The 22,604-nt window shown below is 38.6% G+C and overlaps 2 protein-coding genes across 4 annotated transcripts; one reads left to right on the top strand and one right to left on the bottom strand.

The window, feature by feature from the left end:
• Window positions 1-7,724: 7,724 nt before the first annotated feature.
• LOC105059857 (uncharacterized) lies at window positions 7,725-21,550 on the bottom strand. Of its 2 annotated transcripts, none has more exons than XM_073244085.1 (4): window positions 21,310-21,550; window positions 21,130-21,222; window positions 20,807-20,997; window positions 7,725-7,969 (listed from the first exon to the last, which is right to left on the bottom strand). In XM_073244085.1, exons 1-4 carry the CDS (start codon window positions 21,509-21,511, stop codon window positions 7,913-7,915), a joined length of 543 nt encoding a protein of 180 aa, XP_073100186.1. In that variant the 5' UTR covers window positions 21,512-21,550; the 3' UTR covers window positions 7,725-7,912. The 2 variants fall into 2 exon arrangements, with proteins under 2 accessions (XP_073100186.1, XP_010941632.1); XM_010943330.4 differs by lacking the exon at window positions 7,725-7,969 and adding an exon at window positions 9,395-10,247 and having other exon boundaries at window positions 21,310-21,543.
• On the top strand, window positions 8,236-10,904 carry LOC105059856 (uncharacterized protein PHLOEM PROTEIN 2-LIKE A4-like). Of its 2 annotated transcripts, none has more exons than XR_002166304.3 (2): window positions 8,236-8,705; window positions 9,636-9,775. XR_002166304.3 is itself a non-coding variant. In XM_010943328.4 (2 exons), exons 1-2 carry the CDS (start codon window positions 8,635-8,637, stop codon window positions 10,131-10,133), a joined length of 546 nt encoding a protein of 181 aa, XP_010941630.2. In that variant the 5' UTR covers window positions 8,375-8,634; the 3' UTR covers window positions 10,134-10,904. The 2 variants fall into 2 exon arrangements, 1 of the variants encoding a protein (XP_010941630.2); XM_010943328.4 differs by having other exon boundaries at window positions 8,375-8,682; window positions 9,636-10,904.
• Window positions 21,551-22,604: the final 1,054 nt, after the last annotated feature.

Genomic DNA, 22,604 nt, shown 5'->3' with positions numbered 1-22,604 from the left:
TTAATTTTTTCCAAGGTTGTTCTTGTTGGTTGTAGAAGTTCCACCACCATTTTAATAGGAGACATTGATTCATAATTTGAAGGTATCTAATCCCCAAACCTCCCATGTGTTTTAGGCGACATACTATGGACCAGCTTGCAAGAATTTTGGCTCTACCATAATGCCCTTTACCTCCCCATAAGAAACTCATACAAACGCTGTTAATTTTCTGAATTGCTGATTGTGGAAGTTGAAAAACTGACATCCAGTAAATCGGGATGGCATTGAGTACTGAACTTATCAGTGTTCTTCGACCAGTCAGTGACAGAACCTTTGTTTTCCAATCAGCAAATTTTTTATCCAGTTTCTCCAATAGAAAGTTTCAGTAGTTTGCTTTCAATGAAGAACTATGGAAGGGAATACCTAGATAATCAATCGGCAATTGGCCGATAGAGCTCCCAAGCATCCAAGCATAGAAAGATGTTTCTTCAGAAGGTATATCGAGTCCAATAAGGCAGGATTTGCTGAAATTTATTCTCAATCCTGTAAGGAGTTTGAAGGAATATAGAATAACCTTTAGGGTGTTGATATCTTTCAATATGGCCTTACAGAATATGATTGTATCATCCATAAATTATAAACAATTAATGTTCTCATTGGGTTGAAAGGGACCAAGATCGCCTATGAGATTGTTTGCGGAAGCTTTAGTGAACATTTTGTTTAAAACATCAGCAATGAGTATGAATAAGAGTGGAGAGAGTGGATTTTCTTATTTTAGTCCTCTGTTGTTCTTAAAGGATCTGCCAAGCATGACATTGATCATGATCGTGGATGTGTTCGATTGTATCAGAGAAAGAACCCATCATCTCCACTTAGGGCTGAAACTTCTTTTTTCCAAGAGTGTGCTAAGGAAGTTCCAAGAAATCATGTCGAAAGCTTTTTCAAAATCAACTTTATAAAGGATTCCCTTCTGTTTGAACTTCTTGCAATATGATATGATTTCAACAGCAGTGACATAGCTCTCATGTATTGATCGGTGTCTAATGAAGGCCAACTGATTGTATGAGATTATCATATCAATAACCTGGCCAGGCCTTGTGGAGAGCACTTTTGATAAAATTTTGATAATGCTATCTTCTAAACCGATAGGCTGGAAGTCTCGGATGTCTGAGTTTTTTTTTTTCTTAGGTATGAGGACAATGTGAGTGTAGTTGATCGAGATAAGTCAGTAGGTGACCTAAAAATTACTACAAAAAAATTTAGTAGATCTGTTTTAATTATCTTCCGATGCTTCTGAAAGAAGTAAATTGAGAAATCATCTGGTCCGAGTGCTTTGTCACTTGGAAGATTGAATATTGCTTCTTTGATTTCAGATTCCCTAAAGAGCCTTTCAAGTAAGCTTAGATCAATGGGGTTAGCAGGATAGAGCGCCTCCCAGTCAGCTTCAACCATCAGAGCATCTTCCGACCCCAAAAGTTTGGTATAGTAGTCATGAAAAGCTAAGTGAATGTCAGTTTGATTGTTATAAACTTTATCGTCTTTGTGAATTTCAGAAATAAAATTCTTTCTTTGTCTGTTGGATGCGCTTATATAGAAGAACTTAATATTTCGATCTCCTGCAGCCAACCAAAGTTGTCTAGATCTTTGTCTCCAATAAATTTCTTTCTATTATAATAATATCCCGAGCTGTTCTTTGAGTTGTGATCTTTCCTTGCTCTCCTTTACTTCCAAGTTCCTATCTATTTCAAGATTATCTAGGTCTACTATTCTCTTTTCTATCATCTTTTTTCAATTATTGATGTTGCCTACATTTTTGTTACTCCATACTCTCAGTTTGGAGCTAGTGGAGAATTCGCAGTTAGTCACAATATTCGCCACTACATCAATGGAGAGAGGGTTGGGAGTCCACTAGGTTTCAATTAAGATCTGAAAATTTTACTGAAGGTACCATGAATTTTCAAATCAGAAGGGTTTGAAATGTTTGAAACCTGCCCAACAGCTAACAGATGATGCTAATAATGGAGGAATATGGTCAGATATAGTTCTTACCAGAGAAGACAGATTTGTCTGAGGGAACTGATTATGCCAATCCACTGATACAAAGCATCTGTCCAATTTTGCTAAGCTAGTCTCTTCTCTAAAGTTTGTCCAGGTGTATTTTCTGTTGGGGATGTTGATCTCTATAAGTTCTAGCCGGTTAATACAGTCATTGAATTCTTTGGATGCAGCCCGACTACTAATAGCTCCTCTCCTTTCGAAACCAAATTTGGTAACATTAAATAATTGTTATACAGTATATAAAATAATTACGTGATGCATGTCAAAATGCATTTGAGAATAAGAGTGGAGCATCACAATTTCAAGTCAAACTCAATATCTCTTTCTAATGCAATTGTTGATTTTATTTAGGAATCACGCAACTAAAAATTGGGTTAAAAAAGATATTGACCGTATTTTAAGTTTATGATCCAGAAGGATCTCTAGACTTAATGTGGACTGCTTTGGTCACTATAGATAAGGCTGAATAGAGTCCAAAAGAAAAATCCGTAATATTAGAAATCTAAATTATAAGTCAAATTTTTGGAGAATATAACTCATCATACGATATCCGATTATGATTTTTTTTAAAGAAAATCGATAGTTTTCTAAGATTTATGATGTGATTCCTCACCCTTTAGAGCGCGGCGCCTCCAGCCATTGAATCCAAATTCCATCATTTGGAACTTAAAAGAGCCAATCAAATCGAAAATTTTCTTTTTGGATAAGATCTTGACCGCACATATCTTTCAATCCAAGAATAATCAAATAGAGTAATAGGAGGCAGAGTTAATGTATAAGTCAAGATCTATCCTCTAAAAAATTTTAGCATTTCAAGTTTATTTATACTAATCATGTCTATTTTAGGTGAGAGAATCCTATTAAAACTAGAAATAGAAATCCAATCTGAATTATGTATGGACGGATCTCATAAAATAAATACTGTATACCTCAGCTTTAAGTTAAATCAATAGAAGAAAAGTAAACTTAAAATCCTATTTTTATAATTCTTTCATCTTCTTCTAATTTTATTTTGTGAGATTTGAGTTGAACGGATTGAGAAAAATCTTTTCTTTCTCTAATCGGATCAGTTTACAAGATCTAAAAAAGATAAAAAATAACTTTTTTTCAGTATGCAACAGAGCATAATGAACAAAGCAAGCAAATCAGATGGAAAAAGATCCCCTCTAATTGGAATACTTATTTTATTTGGGCCACACAATTAGGTGGGGGCACAGTGGCAAAAACAAGAAAAAGTTATAAGATAACATATGCAATAGAGACTAGGATAAATTATTGATGAAGGCATAGATTGTGTCTATTAGACAATGTGCTCAAAGATATGATGGAAGAGAAAATAGTGGTTGGACATTGGTTAAAATTTAAGAGTAGATATATGACCAAGCCGCTTACAAATAGATTATACTTGAAACATCATTTCTATTATCTGTGCATAAAATAAGGTAAATCCATGAAAGATCATATAGATGAATTCAATAAGGCTATCTTGAATTTAAAAAATATTGGTGTTCTAATTGCTGATGAAAATCAGGCTTTTATTCTATTGTGCTCACTGTCACCCTTCTACGAGAACTTCATTGATATTATGCTATATGATTGAGAGTCTCTTTTAGTTATATATATTAAAAAAAATCTTACAATCTAATATCGTCATGATATCAGCCAATTTCATTCTTTTAACTAGCTGAGGAAGAATTTGCAAATTGATGAAATCGGGTGGACAAATTGAGTTAAATAAAAAGGTGGGTGAGAGTTATGTTGAGAATCAAGGAGAAAGCTTTGATTACAAGAAGTAGAAGTCAGAAAAGAAATTCTACTAATAGGGGAAAGTCCAAATCAAAGTCAAAGCATAGAAATATCCTGGATCGCGCATAAACTACATGAAGCGGTGCATGGACCACACTTCACCATGCGTGGACCGTGCGCTGCATGCACTAGATCGCATGGTAGACTGCACACCTCGCACCTGCTGGCCTACGTGCCTGTGAGCTGCATGCTACGAGCCTATGCCCTACGGGCCACACACTGCGGGCCTATGCGCCTGTGGGCCACTCCCATGAGCTATGCTCGTAGACTGCACACCTCGCACCTGCTGGCCTACGTGCCTGTGAGCTGCATGCTACGAGCCTATGCCCTACGGGCCACACACTGCGGGCCTATGCGCCTGTGGGCCACTCCCATGAGCTATGCTCCTATGGGCCTATGCTGTGGGTAGGGCTATTCATAAATCGATTTCAAATCGAAATCTGGTCCGAATCGAACCAAAAAATCGAATCGAAATTGAATCGAAAATAGTTCGGTTCGATTTTTTATTTTCGATTTTTATTTTCAAGAATTTTGATTTTCGATTCGGTTCGGTTAAAATCAAAAAATTCGAAAATCAAACCAAAAACTGAAGTCATAATTTAAATTTATATTATTTAGTACATTAAAAACTTATTGGTTACATGGATGGATGATTAGATATTTAGATTTGATCAATTATTATAATTTACTGTGATGCTTGATTACTTGTTTGTATTATAGATGATGTAGTTTTCGATATGTTACATGTTGTTTATTATCAATTTATCATTTATCAATTACTAATATATCATTACTTATCAATTGTTGATTTTTAATATAAAAAATTATCAATCAACAAATTTAGCAAATCCTGAATTTAATTAAATATAATGTAACAAACTAACAATGAATCCATAATAATTATCTAAATATGTTGTATCAAAAATAGATAATTGAAAATAAAAAATTACAAAAAAAAAAGTCGAATAACTGAACTAAACCAAACCAAAATTCTTGGTTCAATTCCTCTTTTATTCAGATCGATTTTCGATTTTTATTTTTCTGTTATTCGATTTTTGGATGGGATCGGTTAAAATCGAATGAACAGTCCTAGTCGTAGGCTTCTTCATCTTAGACTTCTCTACTGTGGATCGAATTCGAGGTGCCAAAATTCAACAATCTTTACCTTGACTTTACTTTCGGCCTCCACATAACTTTGAAAGTTTCTGGATAATCTCGCCCCCATGCCCTAAGACAAATGCCAGGCTGCTCGTAGATGGACAAATATAAGAGTCAAGGCAGATCGCTCGATTCCATCTCCGTCATATGCTGTAACTTGTCTGGTCTGAGCCTGCTTGAGATAGCCTCTTATGGCAATAGGAACTTCACTCTGCGACATCGTCTGTCATTCTCCTGAGTCTTCTATCTCGTGTCCAATCCATCTATACCTAAAGCTCTACCTCACACTGAGCTCTCACTGGCATCTGAATCTCCATTTTACATTGAGCTTCTTACCAAGAGGTAGTATCCTCCACCCTTCTTCCCCTTCATAACAATCCCACTGTCATGCACAACTTTCAAGATTCTATCATCAGCTCTCCATCTATAGTTGCTTAAATCTAGTCTACTCAGTGAAATCAAATTACTCCTAAACCTGAGTATGTATTAGACCTCACCCAACTTTCTCACTGCTCCATCATATGTCTGCAAGCTGACATCCCAATGCCCTTGATCGCATAGCTCAATCCATCCGATAAATGAACAGTGCCCTCACTGCTCTCTAGGGAGTCAAACAGCTCCTCTCTACAAAAATATGATACGAACATGTCGAATCTAAAATCCACTGAGGAAAAGAAGTAGATACCTCATCTGAAACCAGAAGAACATCATCATATTCTTCAGTGTCCCTACTTTGGACCGTTGCTGTAGTAGCCTTCGTCCAATCCCTGAGCTATGAAAAATCTCTAACTCAATGCCCTAACTCATCACACCAGTAGTATCTGATCTTGCTGAAGTCACTCGACTTAAACTTAGACCATCCACCTTACGATCCTCTGCCGTTTTATCCTCTGCCACTACCACTTCCAGTCACCGCTAAAATTGAGTTGCTGTCTGAACTCGAAGCTTGGTTCTTCTGCTTGAGAACCTTATTTTGGAGAAGTGCAAAAGTGACCTCATCCATCTTGATGGTGTTCTTCCCTACAAGAAAAACAATCAACAAAGACTCAAACGAAGGGGGAAACAATGAAAGCAAGACTAATATCCTGATCTTCTTCTCAATCTTCACACCAACATTAAGAAGATCAGTGAGGATCTTCTAAAGTTGTTGAGATTCTCCTACATGCTCTGTCTCTCGCTCATCCGAAGCTGGTAGAACTACTTTCAAAGGAAGAAAGTATTGGTGAGTGACTTCGCCATATATATTTCTTCGAGCTTCATCCACATCATCGTTGAAAAAATCTTGCTAAGCACATGGATCATTACATCATCCATCAAGTACAAGTGGATCATGCTCACTGCCTGCATCTAGAGCCACTTTCAATCATTCTCCTCCATGGTGGTCGACTTCCCCTCGCATAAGAGAGCATTAATCAAATCCTTGTTGGATGAGCACATTCTTCATCCTCGCTTGTTATAAGAAGAAATTGATCTTTCCATCGTATCAATTGATCTCTACCTTGATTGAGCCTGTCTTCTCCATCTTATTTAACCTCGATCAACACCGTCACAATCTGGACAATAGCGTGCTCTGATACTACTTGTTGGGAGAATCCCTCACGAGTACGGAATATGGATCCTCGTCCAAGATCGCAAACATTAGTAACGATGTCAATACCGTAAGAGGAAGGAAGAAGAGAGATATACAAAAGACAATCAAATAATATGGATCAGTACCAAGCTTACCTCCATGGGGCATGCAAGCTTCACTATGAGAGAAAAATAAATACAAGAGGAGATCACACCCTCTCAACTCTCCTATATCAATCTCTCTCTCAACAAAAAACACAAAACCCTTATAAAGCTCTCAAAATACTCTCGAGAAGACCCTCAGCCGCTCCCAAAATCCTTAGCCGCCCTCTGCTCCACAGATCGTCATGCCTCTTTAAAAGCACTAAAAATATGTCATAATCACGTCCAAGTTGTGTATATGATCCCAGTTAGGACTCCAAGACCACCCACAACTATTCAATCGCACCCGCAAGCAACTGCAGCCATATGATCGCTCAAAACAGTACCTGGATCGCGTGTAGACTATGTCAAGTGGTGCGTAGACCGTGCTTCGCCATGCGTGGACTACGCACTGCACATTGGACCACATAGTGGACGGCGCGATAGACCACGCATCTCGTGCGTGGGCTACGGGCCTAAGCGCGTTGCAGGCCTGCAGGCCACGCGCCTACACGCCTGTGGGCCATGCCTGCAGGCCTACACACCTGCAGGCCACGCTCTTATGGGTCTATGCCATGAGCTTCTCCATCTTGAACTTTTCTATTGTGGATTGAATTCGAAGTGCTAAAATCCAATATTTAGTGATCATCTTTTAGATTCCCATGAATTTGTTAAAAATGAGTGTGCCACTTGCTCATTTGGTGAGGCCTCCAGGCGATGGATATCAAAAATTCAAACTTCTTCCTCCCAATGGATAAGAAGAACGAAGTACCTCTTCATAAAAGAAAACATCTAATCAAAATTTCAAAACAAAACTACTTCTAACAGATAAAAATGAAAGGATGTTTTCTAAAAATATAAAAAACTTCAACGGTACATACATGTGAGTATTTAAGCAACGTACATGCTTTTCATTATCTTTCTTTCTTTTCTTTCAGAAGTATCCTTCCTCTCAGCAACACGAGCTGCATGCACACGCATGCATCGTTCAGGTAAAAAGTGGCACCTTCTATTGATTTGATATTGATGATGAAGTACGTATGCTATTTGCTAAATGCTTGACATGAAACGCAAAATACATTCCTTTTTTCTTTTTCTTTGTTTATTCTTCCTTCTCAGGTTAATTCTTTTAAACCTGTCCCGGTATTGTCTCTTGTACAAGTAGGCTCTCTTGAACTACTATAAACTTCACAAGGTACCATTATTGGACTTCATGAATAAATGGACAATCACATCCACCTAGGTTAGTGCTGCTGTCCTGCAAAGTGATGGTAACCTCATAAGTTTGCATATGATTAACAAACCGTCAAGAATACTATCAAGGGAGCAATATTCTAATTTAAAAGAAAGGAATCATAGTGCTTTTGAGATTTAATCCAACCGAATAGCAAAGACATTTTCAGACCACAGGTCAATCCAGTTTCCATGTTGGACCAAGGTGACCTAAAACCAGGTAACAAAATCGCAATCGATGCAAAAACCTTAGTATCAAACTCAATACCTTGTACACTTCCAATGGTCCAAAAGGTTAGCTCTGTGTGATTCCATTCTCATCTAGATAGCATGCTTTACGTTCTTTAATAAAAGGAAGGAATATGATCTTTTTCACATTGGTGACAATTCTCCAAAAGCCTTCCGCATCAAGCCGACCTAAAGAAGAATCCCTCTTGTTGAGAAATCCTATCCCCTTATGAACATCATGCTGACACAAAGCATCTAATTCTCGGCACACCATTCCAACTTCAATCACACAGGTCCTTTGCTTGTTCCATGAAGCACTTGATGTCAAGCATCATTGGGAAGCTTCGGCGAAAGTTCTGAAATATTCCTTCAGAATCCAACCTCTCTACTTCTGCCACCCTAGATACAGAATTTGGAAGAATAAGCTAGAGAAGCCTTTTGAGTCCAAGTTACAAAGCAAAAATGGCATCCAACCATCAGACTGGCGTACTTGAAGATAACATGGCCATGGTCGGTCTATCTACCTTGTACATGTAATCAGCTCTTAATTCTCTTTTATCTTTCATTTCATGGATTTGATGTATTTTTATTCGTAACCAGTCACTAAAAGCATCAGTGAACAAGATTTTACTCATAACAGAGTTGGAATTGTGGCTTTTTTTTCTTTTCTTTTCTTTTTTTGTAGTTCTTGGTGGGGGTGGGTTGGGGAGGAACCTGAATTATAGGTTTGAACCACCGATAACAACTTAGGAGAAACAAAAGAAAGGTCACTAACTCAAAAAAGCCTTTGCCACTCATGTTAAATCTTCAGTGGGTGAAAATTTTTATATCATATAGCATATCAATGAATCTCAGCAAACCCTGTTCAGTGGAGCCAGATTTGACGAAGCATTAACAATAGCCACAACCATTAAAACTTAGTTTTCTGAAACATATTCACCAATCATTTTACTAAGCTACATCCGCTAGAACTGACAATTTATAAAGAGAACTTATGAAAGTACAGTTGAAGATTCAGAAGCCAGAATCATATCATCATATGTTTACCAATGATCCCTTATCAAAAGAAAAAGCTTGTGTCATTAGAAATTTATATAGCAAATATGAAACTATTTTGAATTTTTGATTGATAAGCCAGTTAGGCACACCAACAAACACAAATCTTGGTGATGGCCTGGAGCAGAGGACCCAACATTTGAGAATGAAATGTAAGCTTTTCAGAAAACATCTGTAAGTCTGCAGGTACTCACTTTAATTTAATGCTAATTTCGAACATTTAGTCCATCAAACCACAAGTATTCGTGAATCAATGCATTACATGCAACCACATAATTGCCTGATCAACTCACAAAAGCAACTTGATGTAAATCACTTGACAAGCTGAGAGGCCCCATTTCAAAGTTAACCTGCTTCTATGAGACAATGATTGAATAATACAACTCATGGATGAATTATACATGCAGTGGGAAAGAGGAGGGAAGAAGGGGTTAACACTCAACACCAGAGCAATCAACATAATATGGGGTGGAGATGGCAGCAATGGAAAGTACTGGAAAAGAAATATAGATGATTCTTCTGAGTTTGTCGAGCTATTGGGAGTCTACTGGCTAGAAGTCACAGGGAAGGTTCCACTCCATCTGCTCAGCCCAAGCACAAAATACTGCTTATTCTTTAACCTTAAGCTGATATCAACTGCTTCTGGTTGGGATACCTATCCAGTAATCTTGAAGCTCCATTTGCTAGGAAATAGAATAGCATCTAAAGAAGTTAAACTTTCAGAACATATGGATAAAGGGTGGGTAGATGTTCCTGATGGAGGACTAGAGTTCTTGGTGCCCCAAGACACTTCAGGAAAGCTAACATTTGCTTTGTATGAGATTGAGTGTGAGGAATGGAAGAAAGGTCTGATCATTAGGGAGGTGAAATTAGTGCCGGATACTACTAGTAACATTACCGTCTAGGCAACCATATTTTTCCAGATGATATATGAGCAAGCATGTATCTTCAGTTCAACCCTTCCAGTCCTGAAAAGTTGAAGTGGAAGACATTTCTTCTGCAGTGACAGGCTTGTGCAACTGTATCCATAAAAATATAAAATTATGCTGGCATCTAAATGCTTGCATTCTTTATGTATAACAATGTAGTTTGGCATGTCCTACTATCATATAGAGATTAGCTTTAAAAAAGGCAGCAATTAAAACAAGCAATAAAACTTCATCCAATATCAGGGTTTTCCATATGACAGTTTGAATTTTTTGGAAGTTGTACCAAACCGTGCCTCCACAACACTAAAATAGTGAATCTCACTAGAATAGTTATCTAAATAAGTCCTTGCTAAGTAAATATATGTTAAATTGTTATTATGTTAAACAAAAGGGATGAAAGTATAGGTGTCACATATAGATTCTATAATGTACACATAATGAATGAAATAAAACCTAAAAGGAAGTGCACTAACCATATTACACCACAACTAATGTATGAGACCACTGCCTGTTGTATTAATTTCTCCAACACCTCCCTCAACCTTATGGTGAACCAGACACCAAGAGTTCGACATCAGCAAAGGCAGAATCACAGAAAGGTACTAGCCACAGCAAAAGGAGAGTGAGAAAGGTATTATGGATTTGTGAATGGGTGGAAGTATGGAATATATTGAACTTGGTGAAACCCGGTTGGGATCCTGATGTACCGCATGGAAATTAACAAAGGACCATAAATTATTGGTTAAATCCCTCTATACTTTTCTGAATTTTAGGGGATTGAGATGCTCCTATTCTTCTAAAACTGCTATTACTAAGAAAATTCAAGTCCTCATGTGGCTGGCCATCAAGTACAGACTACATACAAGAGGAGCTCTTGCAAGGATACATCCTGTCGTAATCTTCTTAATGAATGTGGTTGGCCCTCTATCAACTGCAATTTTGGAACTATTAAAGGTATCCTACTGTCCATATGCAAAACAACTGTCAATGAAGCTGAAAGAAATTCCTAAATTCGGAGGATTCCCCAGAGTTCATTGTCATTAGGGGCGGTAATGGGTTGAAATGAGTTTCGTTTGAGTAAAGTTCAGGTCAAAAGAACACTAAAACCATACCTGTCTCATTATTAGTGGGTTAGAAAGTGTAAACCCATACCTGATCCATTTATTTTCATAAGACCACACCCACCCACCAACACATTTAAGTTTTCACTTAATCATTCATACAAAGCATGTATGCAAAATTCACAAATGGCAAAAATCAAATTTAACTTCAAATATATCACCATAATCACAATAGGCTTAGGAATTTAGGGCACGAATGTCATAAACTAATTCAACAGCCTTTTCTAGCAAATCGAACCACATCCTAGTCACTATGGATAACCATCAGGCTGGGGGCCAAACCCAAACCCATCCAATTATAATCAAGTTTATTTGAAGTTGACCCACAAATAAGCCAACTATATAAATAAAAAGATTAATTAACAAATCCAAACCCATTTATTCCAAGTGGATTCACGAGGGTCAGTGGGTGCGGGTCAATTTTTGCGACCCCTACTTATCATTATGGACATTATGGTGAAAGAAAAGAAAGAGGAAACTAATCAGACCTACTTACGATCAATTGACATTAGCTTCATACTGGAGTTCATTGAAAGAACAAAAACAACAGGGTCTCTCCGCAGAAGAATACATGCTTAAAGCAGTGGCAATAGCTGGCTTATACCCGTTTCAAAGATCAGAGCTGAGAGAATTCAAATATTCAAGATGTCCATACAATGGTGTTTTCTTCTTTTCACATTTTCTTCCTTTGGATTGTTAATTGTTCTCCTTCCCTCTCTCTTTCTTTCCATTTACTTGCTATCTTCTTGCATTTTTTTTCTTTTTAATAAATTGGGAGGATTGTGTTAAACCCTCCCTTCCATGAAAGATAGAGAGAGAGAGAGAGAGATAGATGGTACAAAAAAGACGAACTTGAAAAAACAGAAAAAAAAAAAGAACATGCCAAAGAAGACATGGTCAAGGTGCTGAGCATAAAAGATGAAGAAATCCACACAGAACACAACCACAAACAGGCTTATAAGTATAATCAACATCATTATAACCATAAAGAGGGATGTATAAAAATAGCCACACTTCACTGAGCTGATCCAATGCAGCCCTCATCAAAGGAAAAATGAAGTATCTTCAAATATCAGTTCCCTCTCATTGACTATAACTTCATCAAAAGGACCATATTAAGTAATATCACATAAAAGAAGCAAAGGAGAGATCAATACAAAGATAGTTTAAGCAAATCGAAAGAATTTCTGCCAAGGAAAATTATTGTCAGGCATCAATGTAGGTTCAAAGCATCACAGACTGCTTCTCTTTTTGAATTGCTATATTTAAAATGAATATCTATAGATTGGAATAGAACAAATAATAGTGTTACAATCCTGATCAAATTAAAAATACTAGCTCACAAATTACTAGTTTATACAGACGCCACCCAAATGAATAAAAGTGAAAGTTTCCCTTTTAGTTCTTTAAAACAAGGTATGGAACAAAAAAGAATTTCATTGAGGAGCATAAACGAGAGCCACATAATTCATCAATATCACTATCTATCCTCCCCAAAATATCAAGGAGCTACTGAGATACTTTTTTATTTCTTTAATAGCTACTATAAACTCTCTGCAGTCATCTATGACAAGAATATCAAGTGTAGTCTCATCGAATGGAAAGATACCTAAATGAAAAGCATGAAACGGAGTCAGAACAGCTCAGGGTGTACGTATTCTAAAAGAATTGTCAACCCAAACCTGACCTGTTTAATAAAAGGATAAAAAAACTTAAAGCTGACCTACTTAGCAAACAAGTTACACGACCCAACCTGTTTAACCTACTTAACAAACAGAACAAATCAAGTCAGATTTGGTTGATCCAATCAAAAAAAAAACATTGGATGCCTGCCATTGTTGATGATCACTGTTGGACGCCATGATTTCCTCCGTCGTTCTCACAATTGGTTGTAACTGGCTGCAATTAAGCAGAGTTTTTCCCTTTATCACTTATACAAAAGTACCCTCCTGATTTTCAAGATAAACACGTCTATCCAAATGACTTGGGAAACCAATTTGACCATTTAAATGTAACATCATGGGTCAGTTGGGTCCAATCCTTCAACCCGAACCCAATCCATTTACTTAGCAAGTCAAGCCAAGTTGACTAATTTGTTCTGCAAACCTGTTTGTATTTAATATGGACTTGTCTAATTCGGAACAAACTCAGGTCAGTTTTGCAGGCAGGTGAGAAGTTGCCACCCTTAATCGAAGATTTTTTATGTTGTCAAGACAAACACTTAAAAACCTTGTTCTCAAGGGATGGAAAAGCGCCAAATCATCCATTGGCAGCTTAGGCTCACTCAATATACAGCTTGTGCAAACTCCTATCAAGCAGAGCTCAAGTCATGTAGTAAACTCGCCTGAATGATGGTCAGCTTGCAAAAATATAATATGTTTTTGTTCTCATAAGAGCATTGGCTTGTTTAAGTGGCTCGCAAGTAAAGCCTAAAACATGTAGCTGAGTTCTCCTTGAGCCCAAGTTTAGCTGGAACACAGTCAAGAAAATGGATGATTTAACAGAGTCAAGCCCAATGAATCAAAAGCTCGGCTCATCGTGGCTTATTTGCAGCCTTACCTTCTTATTACAGAAAATTGCACTGATTTATTTCTATTAAACCTTTATAGTGTGATATCAAGTAAGTTTTTTAAGACTACTAAGTGCCTTAGTTCCTTATGTAATCATAATCATGTGAAATGTTTAGTTGTTCTGGATGAGCCATCTAGCTTATAAAACCTTAAGCTTCTCCACATGTAAATATACACTAAGAATTATGCACCAGGAAACTGAGACATTAATAGAAAGGATAGGAGCCTAACTTTTATATTAAAATAAGAAAAAATAAATCTTCTTCATAGGGTTGCATCTCAACATATTGACCTAAATTCAAAAAGTTTTAAAACTTCTACTGCAAATCAAAATAAATTGTTTATCTATTGCCACTACAAAAATTTAAATGCTTGTCTCTTTGATGTTCATCTAAGAAATCTCCAAGATAAGCCTATCAATATTGTAGATCATGGCTTGTAGTGTACATTCCAAAACATCCATCCAAGATATCCCATCAATTTATTTAATTAGAAGTTCAGCACTAACTAGACTAAGACATGTAATATTTGTTTACTTCTAAGCGTCAAAAGTGTCTAAACATTTAGAGCTTGAATTGAGTCCTGATAAGGTGTTCGTTATACAGTATTAAACTTAAGGTCTAGCTAGTTTTGTTTGTTTTGAAGGAAAGAAGTGTATAGAAAGTGCATTTTTTTAGAAATTAAGATTATCACTAATTTATCACTGACAAGAAATATCACTTAAATAACTTCAAATGGCAAGTTTGTAAGGAAAAAGTGAGTGGGAGTGCATTAAAGCACCATTTAAAAATGCTTTTCTTACCCACTTGAATCTTGAATTCGGAGGCCCCTCCTTCTAAATTAAATCTTTTTGGATGAACCGGGAACTCGAACTCTGGAGTTTAGACTCAGAGGAAACCAATTGAAAGTACCCAATTCCGCCTAAATTTGTCTTCAGGCCCCTTGATTAGAAGGAAACAATTATGCCCTTAAAACCAATACAACTAAGGTTATCCTTGAGAAGGTGTATGGCATGACGAAGCTTTGCGACTGGAAGGAAACAATTATGCCCTTAGCACCAACACAACTAAGGTTATTCCGTGAATAATATTGTAGCTATAACATGTGCACTAAGATAAGGATACCAGTTGGTTTATTGGCAAAGTTTGCATCCTTTTCTCTTTATTCTCATGCATCTAAAAGCTGGTGATGTAGTTAATGGCCCAACAATGCAACAATGCAATATTTTGTAAAGATACAAGTCAATGAACAGTTAAGCGGAGACTCAAAGAAGCAAACAGGAAATTATAAGATTCAACGGTCCAAGTTCAATTATCAAAAGGGGACCTTATGCACCAAAGGATTAAGATCTTAATTTTAGGATGTCAGCTTATGGCCTTTTTTTTATAGTGATGTTAAAACTGAAAGACCATCGTTCATGCTATAATACAATGAGCAGTGAATGGGATTTGATTTTTTTTCTTTAAATAATACATAATCAGGACACAAATTTGGCTCCCAAGAAAGTTGATGATTAGCAGACTTTTGGAGATATTGATTAGAGTATAATAAGGAAGAGAGGTGTTGTTAATTTACTTAAGCAATTCAATTACTAATTTAAAGAGTCCAAGATTACTTGTAGAATATGTGAGAGCCTGTGTTGGCATATGTTTAGTCCTACATTTGTTGTATGCGACGGAGATCTTGGGTACTTTACAATGCCAAAGAATCAAATAATGCCTTTTGGCTAGCCTTCTGACATCCTGTGTTGATTAAAATGGTATTAGTACGGACCCAAACCATAGACCACACAAACTATGGAACATTCTAACATAGATCCTTTTGGATCTAAATACAAACTAGTAGTGGCATTGGTAAATGGATTTGATTGGATTTGGACCCTTAGCCTAACAAGAATGCTAGACTTACATGAGGGGAGTATGTGAAAGTCCGCATTGGCATGTGTTTAATTCCATATAGATTGTGTCAAGGTTTGCAGACTCGATACCGGAACCCGTGCCGATTATCGGCCAGTACCGTATCATACTAGACTGTACCATACCATATCGATAATAAAATAATAAAATCCTATCCACCGACACTAAAAAAAAAAAAGAGAACCAGACCAACCGTACTAAACCAGACCAAACGGCCCGGTATCAGGTGGTTTGGGCCGATACCGTATCGAACCTACCAGATCGGTACAGCCTATTTTCTGAAAATCCAGTTTGAACTGGACCGGCTCCCCGCCGGTATGGTTTGGTACGGAGTATACTGACTGGTTTGGATTGATACGGAATGCCATGGGTTGTGCACTAGAAAGAACTTGGATATTTATATAGGACCAAGAAACCCAAATAGTACCTTCTAGCTAGTCTTTTTGCATGAGGTCATCGAAGAAAAGAAAGGTTGAAGGCCAAGTTCAGCCAAACATTCCCTCTCTAATCTCTAACTCATCCCTCTTCTCTTATCTATTCTAGTTTATTTATGATATTGTCTTCTATTTATGATCAATGTTTTACAACACCAAAACCTGCCACAAGTTTATCCACAAACAGCAATCAACTTCCTTCAATTTTATGACATGATTATTCTCTTTAAGTTGATATCTCATGGACACTTTTACTTTCTGGAATTGCCATCACTGTTGGCTAGCAGAGGGTTGTAAAATTGATTTGATACTTGATTCTTATTCAGACCATCGAATAATAGTATCTCCATCAAACAACCAACATTTACATTCTAATTAAAGACCTAACTCATCCTTTTAATACGACACTCACTATTCTCGATTAACTTAATATTCTATAACTTGCAATAAGCATTCTGCACATAAATTTGTATCCACTGAATCTCCCTACAAGTCAACAATGGAACCCTTCCTATTGCTAGTAAACCTCCATATTAAGTTTTCTAGTACCCCAAGGGACTCTAATTCACAAGGCAGGAAATTAACCCCTTGATTGCTCACAACCATTAGACCTAGTACATGCTGTCCTATTTTCGAAACAGGATAGCCATCACTAAAATCATACTTGTTGGTGCAAAAACCCGCTTGCGCCGGAGAAGCTGGAGTTGAGGAAGTCGCGATCGCCGCCGGGACCTGCAAAGGAAGTCTAAACCGGAGGTGGGGTTGCTCCGGCAAGACCCTCCGACGCTCAAGTCAGTTCTCTGCCTCAACAAGAATGGAGTGTTCGAACGGAGAATTTAGCAGAGTTTTAGGTAAAAACTAGAGCTTATAGAATAACGTATCTGGGACCCCCCTTTTATAGGCGGAGGGGCAGTAGCCTGATAGCGATGTCTGTAACCGTCTGGTAGTGGGCTGCCCAGGGTCAGGCGGAGTTTGTTGCGCAGAGTAGTGGAGTGGACCAGTGGCTATCACCGGGGCGTGCCACGTGGAGTCCGCCGCGGAGAGTGGAGCGGCGTCCGTTGTCGTGACTTGCCAGCGGGTGGGAGAATCGCGCGGTATCCGTCGCAGGAAGTGGAGCAGGATCGTGGCCGTTATTGTGGCCTGCCAGGGAGTAGTGGAGCTGCGCGGAATCCGTCGTAGGAAGTGAAGCAGAGCTGCGACCGTTACTGCGGCCTGTCAGGGAGTGATGGAGCTGCGCGGAATCCGCCACAGGAAGTGGAGCAGGATCGTGGCCGTTATTGTGGCCTGCCAGGGGGCGCAGATCCATCGGCTGAAGCTCGGCAGCGGTCGGAGTCCGGCCCCCGTAGGGGTCCTGGCGGAGTCCTCCTTGCGGTCGGGGTCGTGAGTGGAGCCCGGCTCCCGTGGGAGTCCGGGCGGAGTCCTCTCGGAGCTGAAGTCGCGGGCGGAGTCCGGCTCCCGTAGGAGTCCGGACGAAGTTTGTTGGCAGCCGTTGGAGCTGAAGATGAAGTCCGGCTCCCGTAGGAGTCCGGACAAGGCTTACCGGCAGCTGATGTTGAGGATGGAGCCCGGCTCCCGTAGGAGTCCGGGCGGGGTCTATTTGCGGTTGAAGTTGTTGGCGGAGTTCGGCTCCCGTAGGAGTCCGGACGAAGTTTGTTTGCAGCCGTTGGAGCTGAGGATGAAGCCCGGCTCCTGTAGGAGTCCGGGCGGAGTCTTCCTGCAATTAAAGTTAAAGGCGAGGTCCGGCTCCCGTAGGAGTCCGGACGGGGCTTACCAGCGGTTGATGTTGAGGACGGAGCTCGACTCCCGTAGGGGTCCGGACGAAGTCTGCTTGCGGTCGAAGTTGTCGGCGGAGTCCGGCTCCCGTAGGAGTCCGGACGTAGTCTGTCTGCAGTCGTTGGAGTCGAGGGCGAAGCCCGGCTCCCGTAGGAGTCCGGACTGGGCTTACCAGCGGTTGATGTTGAGGACGGAGCCCGACTCCCGTAGGAGTCCGGACGAAGTCTGCTTGCGGTCGAAGTTGTCGGCGGAGTCCGACTCCCGTAGGAGTCCGGACGTAGTCTGTCTGCAGTCGTTGGAGTCAAAGGCGAAGTCCGGCTCCCGTAGGAGTCCGGACGGGGCTTACCAGCGGTTGATGTTGAGGACGGAGCCCGGCTCCCGTAGGAGTCCAGACGAAGTCTGCTTGCGGTCGAAGTTGTCGACGGAGTCCGACTCCCGTAGGAGTCCGGACGTAGTCTGCTTGCGGTTGAAGTTGTTGGCGGAGTCCGGCTCCCATAGGAGTCCGGACGAACCTTACCGGCGATTGACGTTGTTGGCGGAGTCCGGCTCCCGTAGGAGTCCGGACGGACCTCCTGGAGCCGATTCTGCTGAGGACTTCGACTGTGGGTATTTTATACCCAACAATACTGATCCTGTGTAGGCCATCCTCAAGTAGCCCACACATCAGTGGGGAAGTGTGTTTCCATAACTTTCTCAATGCATATATGTGGATCCAATTAGTCAAGCAATTCCTTTGTTAGGTTTAATCTCCATGGGTTCATTTGGTTGGGCTATATCAGATTATGGGATAATCTAAGAATTCCTAAGAATCATTTACTTGAGAAAATGATTGTGAGGGAAAATAGATTTGACCATGCTTCGCTGGTGGAAAAATTACTCCAAAAAATAGCATCAAAGAAAGATTACTATGTTTGGTTGGAGATAATATTATATAAGAATATTGCCAAATTTTCAGCAATGCTCTTGAATAAACAATTCAAGTAATAGCATTTTTTTCACTGTCTATTTGTTGGCTATTTATGGCCCATGTACACAAATGTTGTCAATATTGGCCATTTCAAATATTAAAATGCAGCAACATGAGCTAATAATTTTTTTTAAAATTAACTACATATATGAGAAAATATATTTCTTATTATAAATAAATTTTAATATGTTTTTATAATTAATAATATTTGTTAATTGTTAATTAATAATTAATATTTAGTAGTGAATATGTTAATATATTAAATATATTATTATTTATAAATATTAATCTATAAATTAATCTGTCTATAATATATTAATATTAATTATACAATATAATTGATAAAATATTAATATAACATAATTGAGGGCATTTCCATCAAGAAATAACAATTTTCGATTACTTCTACTCAGTGATCCAGTGTAGGAAAACTAAGGACTGCATAATGAAACAATGTTATACTATGACAACAAAGGACTGCATATTCTTCAAACCTTGGTGCAATGGGGTTGACATCAGATCCCTAAGCATTGTACCTAAGAAATCTTGTGTTACTAAGCAATCTTTTTCCAGTAGAATTACTAAGACTTTGGTTCATCGTACACTACATGGCACTGGTTAACAGATCTCTAGTTTCTTTAAAATTATATTTTGCAAAAGTTTATTTAAAACTATTACTATTTGAAAATGAGATCACTAATTAGTTTGCCATGACTTTTAAAAATTTTATCATACAGTTATAAAATAAAAATGAAAACAAGGTCATTGTACATCTGAAGCTAATTTACACATACACTCGTGTTCACTGGAGGTATGCAAAATATTTGTAGAAATAAACATTCGAATATCTAACTGTAAAAAATTAATCAGTTCGTACCTATAAGAGATAAGTTGCTACCAATTACAGGACCAACTCAATTATTCAAAAAACTATCATAAATCACAAATTACTTGCTATAAAAAGCTAACCATGGCTATCATATCATGGGATGCTACAGAGCCAATGAATAACCATAAATACCAAGCCTTATCCAACTATTTTGGGATAGTTTTACAAATCCTTACTGCCAAACATCCTATTTACAGTTATCTCCAGTGTCATTTCAAGCTTTTCTATATCCTTTTTGGCAATTTTGATCCCTGTCATCTTAGATCTTCCCCTCCTTTTCCTACATCCTTCAGCAAAGACCAAAGTAGCCCCCTTATTTGAGCCCTTATACTTTCAGTATATATTCCCATACCATCTGAATCCATTTTCCATTACTCTATACTTGATCTGTACAACTTGTAAGAGTCCTGTAAAGACTCATTTCTCACTATATTTTTTTTTTTTGTAAGTTTACACATATTCATCTTAACATTCTCATTTATGTTATATTCAACTCGTTTTTATGGATCCTCTTTATTTTCCAGCATTCCAGGCTGGAAGGCATTGCAGGAATTATTGTTGCTCTGTAATTTTATCACTTTAAGTCACAGAGGTATGCATCTCAAATAATATCCCAGAAGCACCTTTACACTTCACCCAACCAGTTTTAAGGAGCCAACGAATAAAAATAGCAAATCTGAGAAACCTCAAAATTGATAATCAAATGTTAAGGGCTCAGGTTCAAGGATTCGTTTACCCACTCAAAAAAAATAAAGCCAGATGAAACAATGAGGTCCACAGAGTATCCAGTTCAGTCATTTGTGATGTTCACCATTCTACAGTCTCAAACTCGAACAACATTACCAACAAGAAAGAGACCCAAAAACACCACGTTCTTAAACATATGCCTCAATATGATCAAAATGAGGAACCAACAATCTAAAGTAATGCCAAGCGAAACTCTGAACAAACGTAAAGAAGTTCGAGCAGTATCACTCACAGCATCAGCAACAGAGAACCAGTGGAAGCTGCGCACGAGCGGATCATCAGATGAAGGGACGATGTCGTGATTCCAATACGTCAGGTTCCGAAACTCCGCACGTGAAACCCAACGGCTGAACTCCCCCTCCCCTTCCGAGTTTTCCAAGCCCTTCCCTTTCCCTGACTTCTTCTTATTCTCCAAAACATAGCCTGCATAAATCAGTCAACCCGGGTCAACGCTTCCCTCCATTTCTTCCACTTTCCCTAAAAGGATCAGATTTTTAACCAGAAACCAACATCAAACATCGAAATGAAACACAACAAAAGGGAAGGAAGAATTACCACGATAACCCTCGGGGAGTGGAACAGTGATCCCCTGCAGTTTCCTCCCTCTGAAGTAAGCTTCTTCCACGCTCGATCCATCCACCACCACATCTAAATCACAGCAAAGAATTGGAAGAAGACGATTGAGAGCACGGAAACGGAAAAGAGGAAAATATCAAAAAAAAAAAAAAAAAAAACCTGTCTTTTTGGGTTTGAAGTAGTGGGAGACGGGGCAGGGACCGTCGTGCTTGATGGAGCAAGGAAGGAGGTGGACCCGATCCGTGAGATCGACGGCCGACAATGGATCTCGGCGGCGGAGATCGATGGTCCCCGTGACCCCTCCTCTTCCTCCGATGGTGCTATCTGGAGTGGAAACCCCGAAGCTCTTCTCTTCCTCCATGGACGCGACTAAAGCCCTTCCACTCCCGGGCCGCCTTTTTATCCCACTAGATGGGTTCGGGAGGCAAATTCCCGCGCGTTTCCGGATGAAATGAAGATGTAGGACCGTTGGATTTTGATCAGATGGTGAAAGCAAGATGATGCAAAGGTAGTCTTCTTTTTCTGGCCATTGGGTTTTTGTGTTTGTCCCAATTAAATTGGTGAGCTTATCCTTATTCCTTAACCCGTTTTACTCTGGAATAAACTATTTCATTCCATTAGAATGGAAGAGTCAATTCTAAATTATCCCCAAGGAGTGATTGGCTTTCAATTTCTTAGAATAGCCACTTCATTCTGGTAGCTCGCAAAATAGCATTTGCCGAGTTAAAACACATTCAAGGTTGATGGTTCCTCTTAGTATAATATCTTTCAAATTTAAATCTTTATATTAATTACAGAAAATTATTCGTTCTATGGATAGGTGAGCAAACCAATTCATTCTGTAAAACGGTGCAGTTAAATCTAGATTATCTCCAGGGAATAATTCTTCTTATTTTTAAATATACCTTACTTTATTCCTAAATTAGAGTGGCTTGCAAAATGTTTTCATGGCAAGTTAAAGACATTATTCAATCCATTCGTGATTCCAATTTACATATTTGATATTTAAATCTTTATATTAATTAAATAAAACTATTCATTACGACTAGATGTATAATTCGTTATCGAGGTTTATTTTCAATATTTTTTATTGTTTGTAATATTTGTTAATTAGATGGTTGTAACAGTTATTCCTGCTATGTACTTGCATTATGTCACGACCTCTACTATTATAATTAGAAGTTTGGAACATGAGGGTGCATCCTTGCTCCAATATTCTACTCCACTATGGGGCCCAATTTTGTATTACGGCCTGATCGAGAGAGTCCAGCATTTCACTCAAACTCTAATGGGACTCATAATATGAGGCCTTTTTGGAAGATTCTAGAGTCCTCTAGAGACATCTTGAGTTCTCCAGTACTCTTAGACATTTCTAGATATATTCTAGATTTTTCTAGATATTTTTGGTAGCTTGTAAGTATCTTTTATCAAGAATATTCTAATTGTTGGATGTA

Source organism: Elaeis guineensis, chromosome 10, assembly GCF_000442705.2.
Source record: "Elaeis guineensis isolate ETL-2024a chromosome 10, EG11, whole genome shotgun sequence".
Lineage (NCBI taxonomy): Eukaryota > Viridiplantae > Streptophyta > Magnoliopsida > Arecales > Arecaceae > Elaeis > Elaeis guineensis.
The sequence above is the reverse complement of the archived record's forward strand: the minus strand, read 5'-3'. Positions and strand labels throughout refer to the sequence as shown.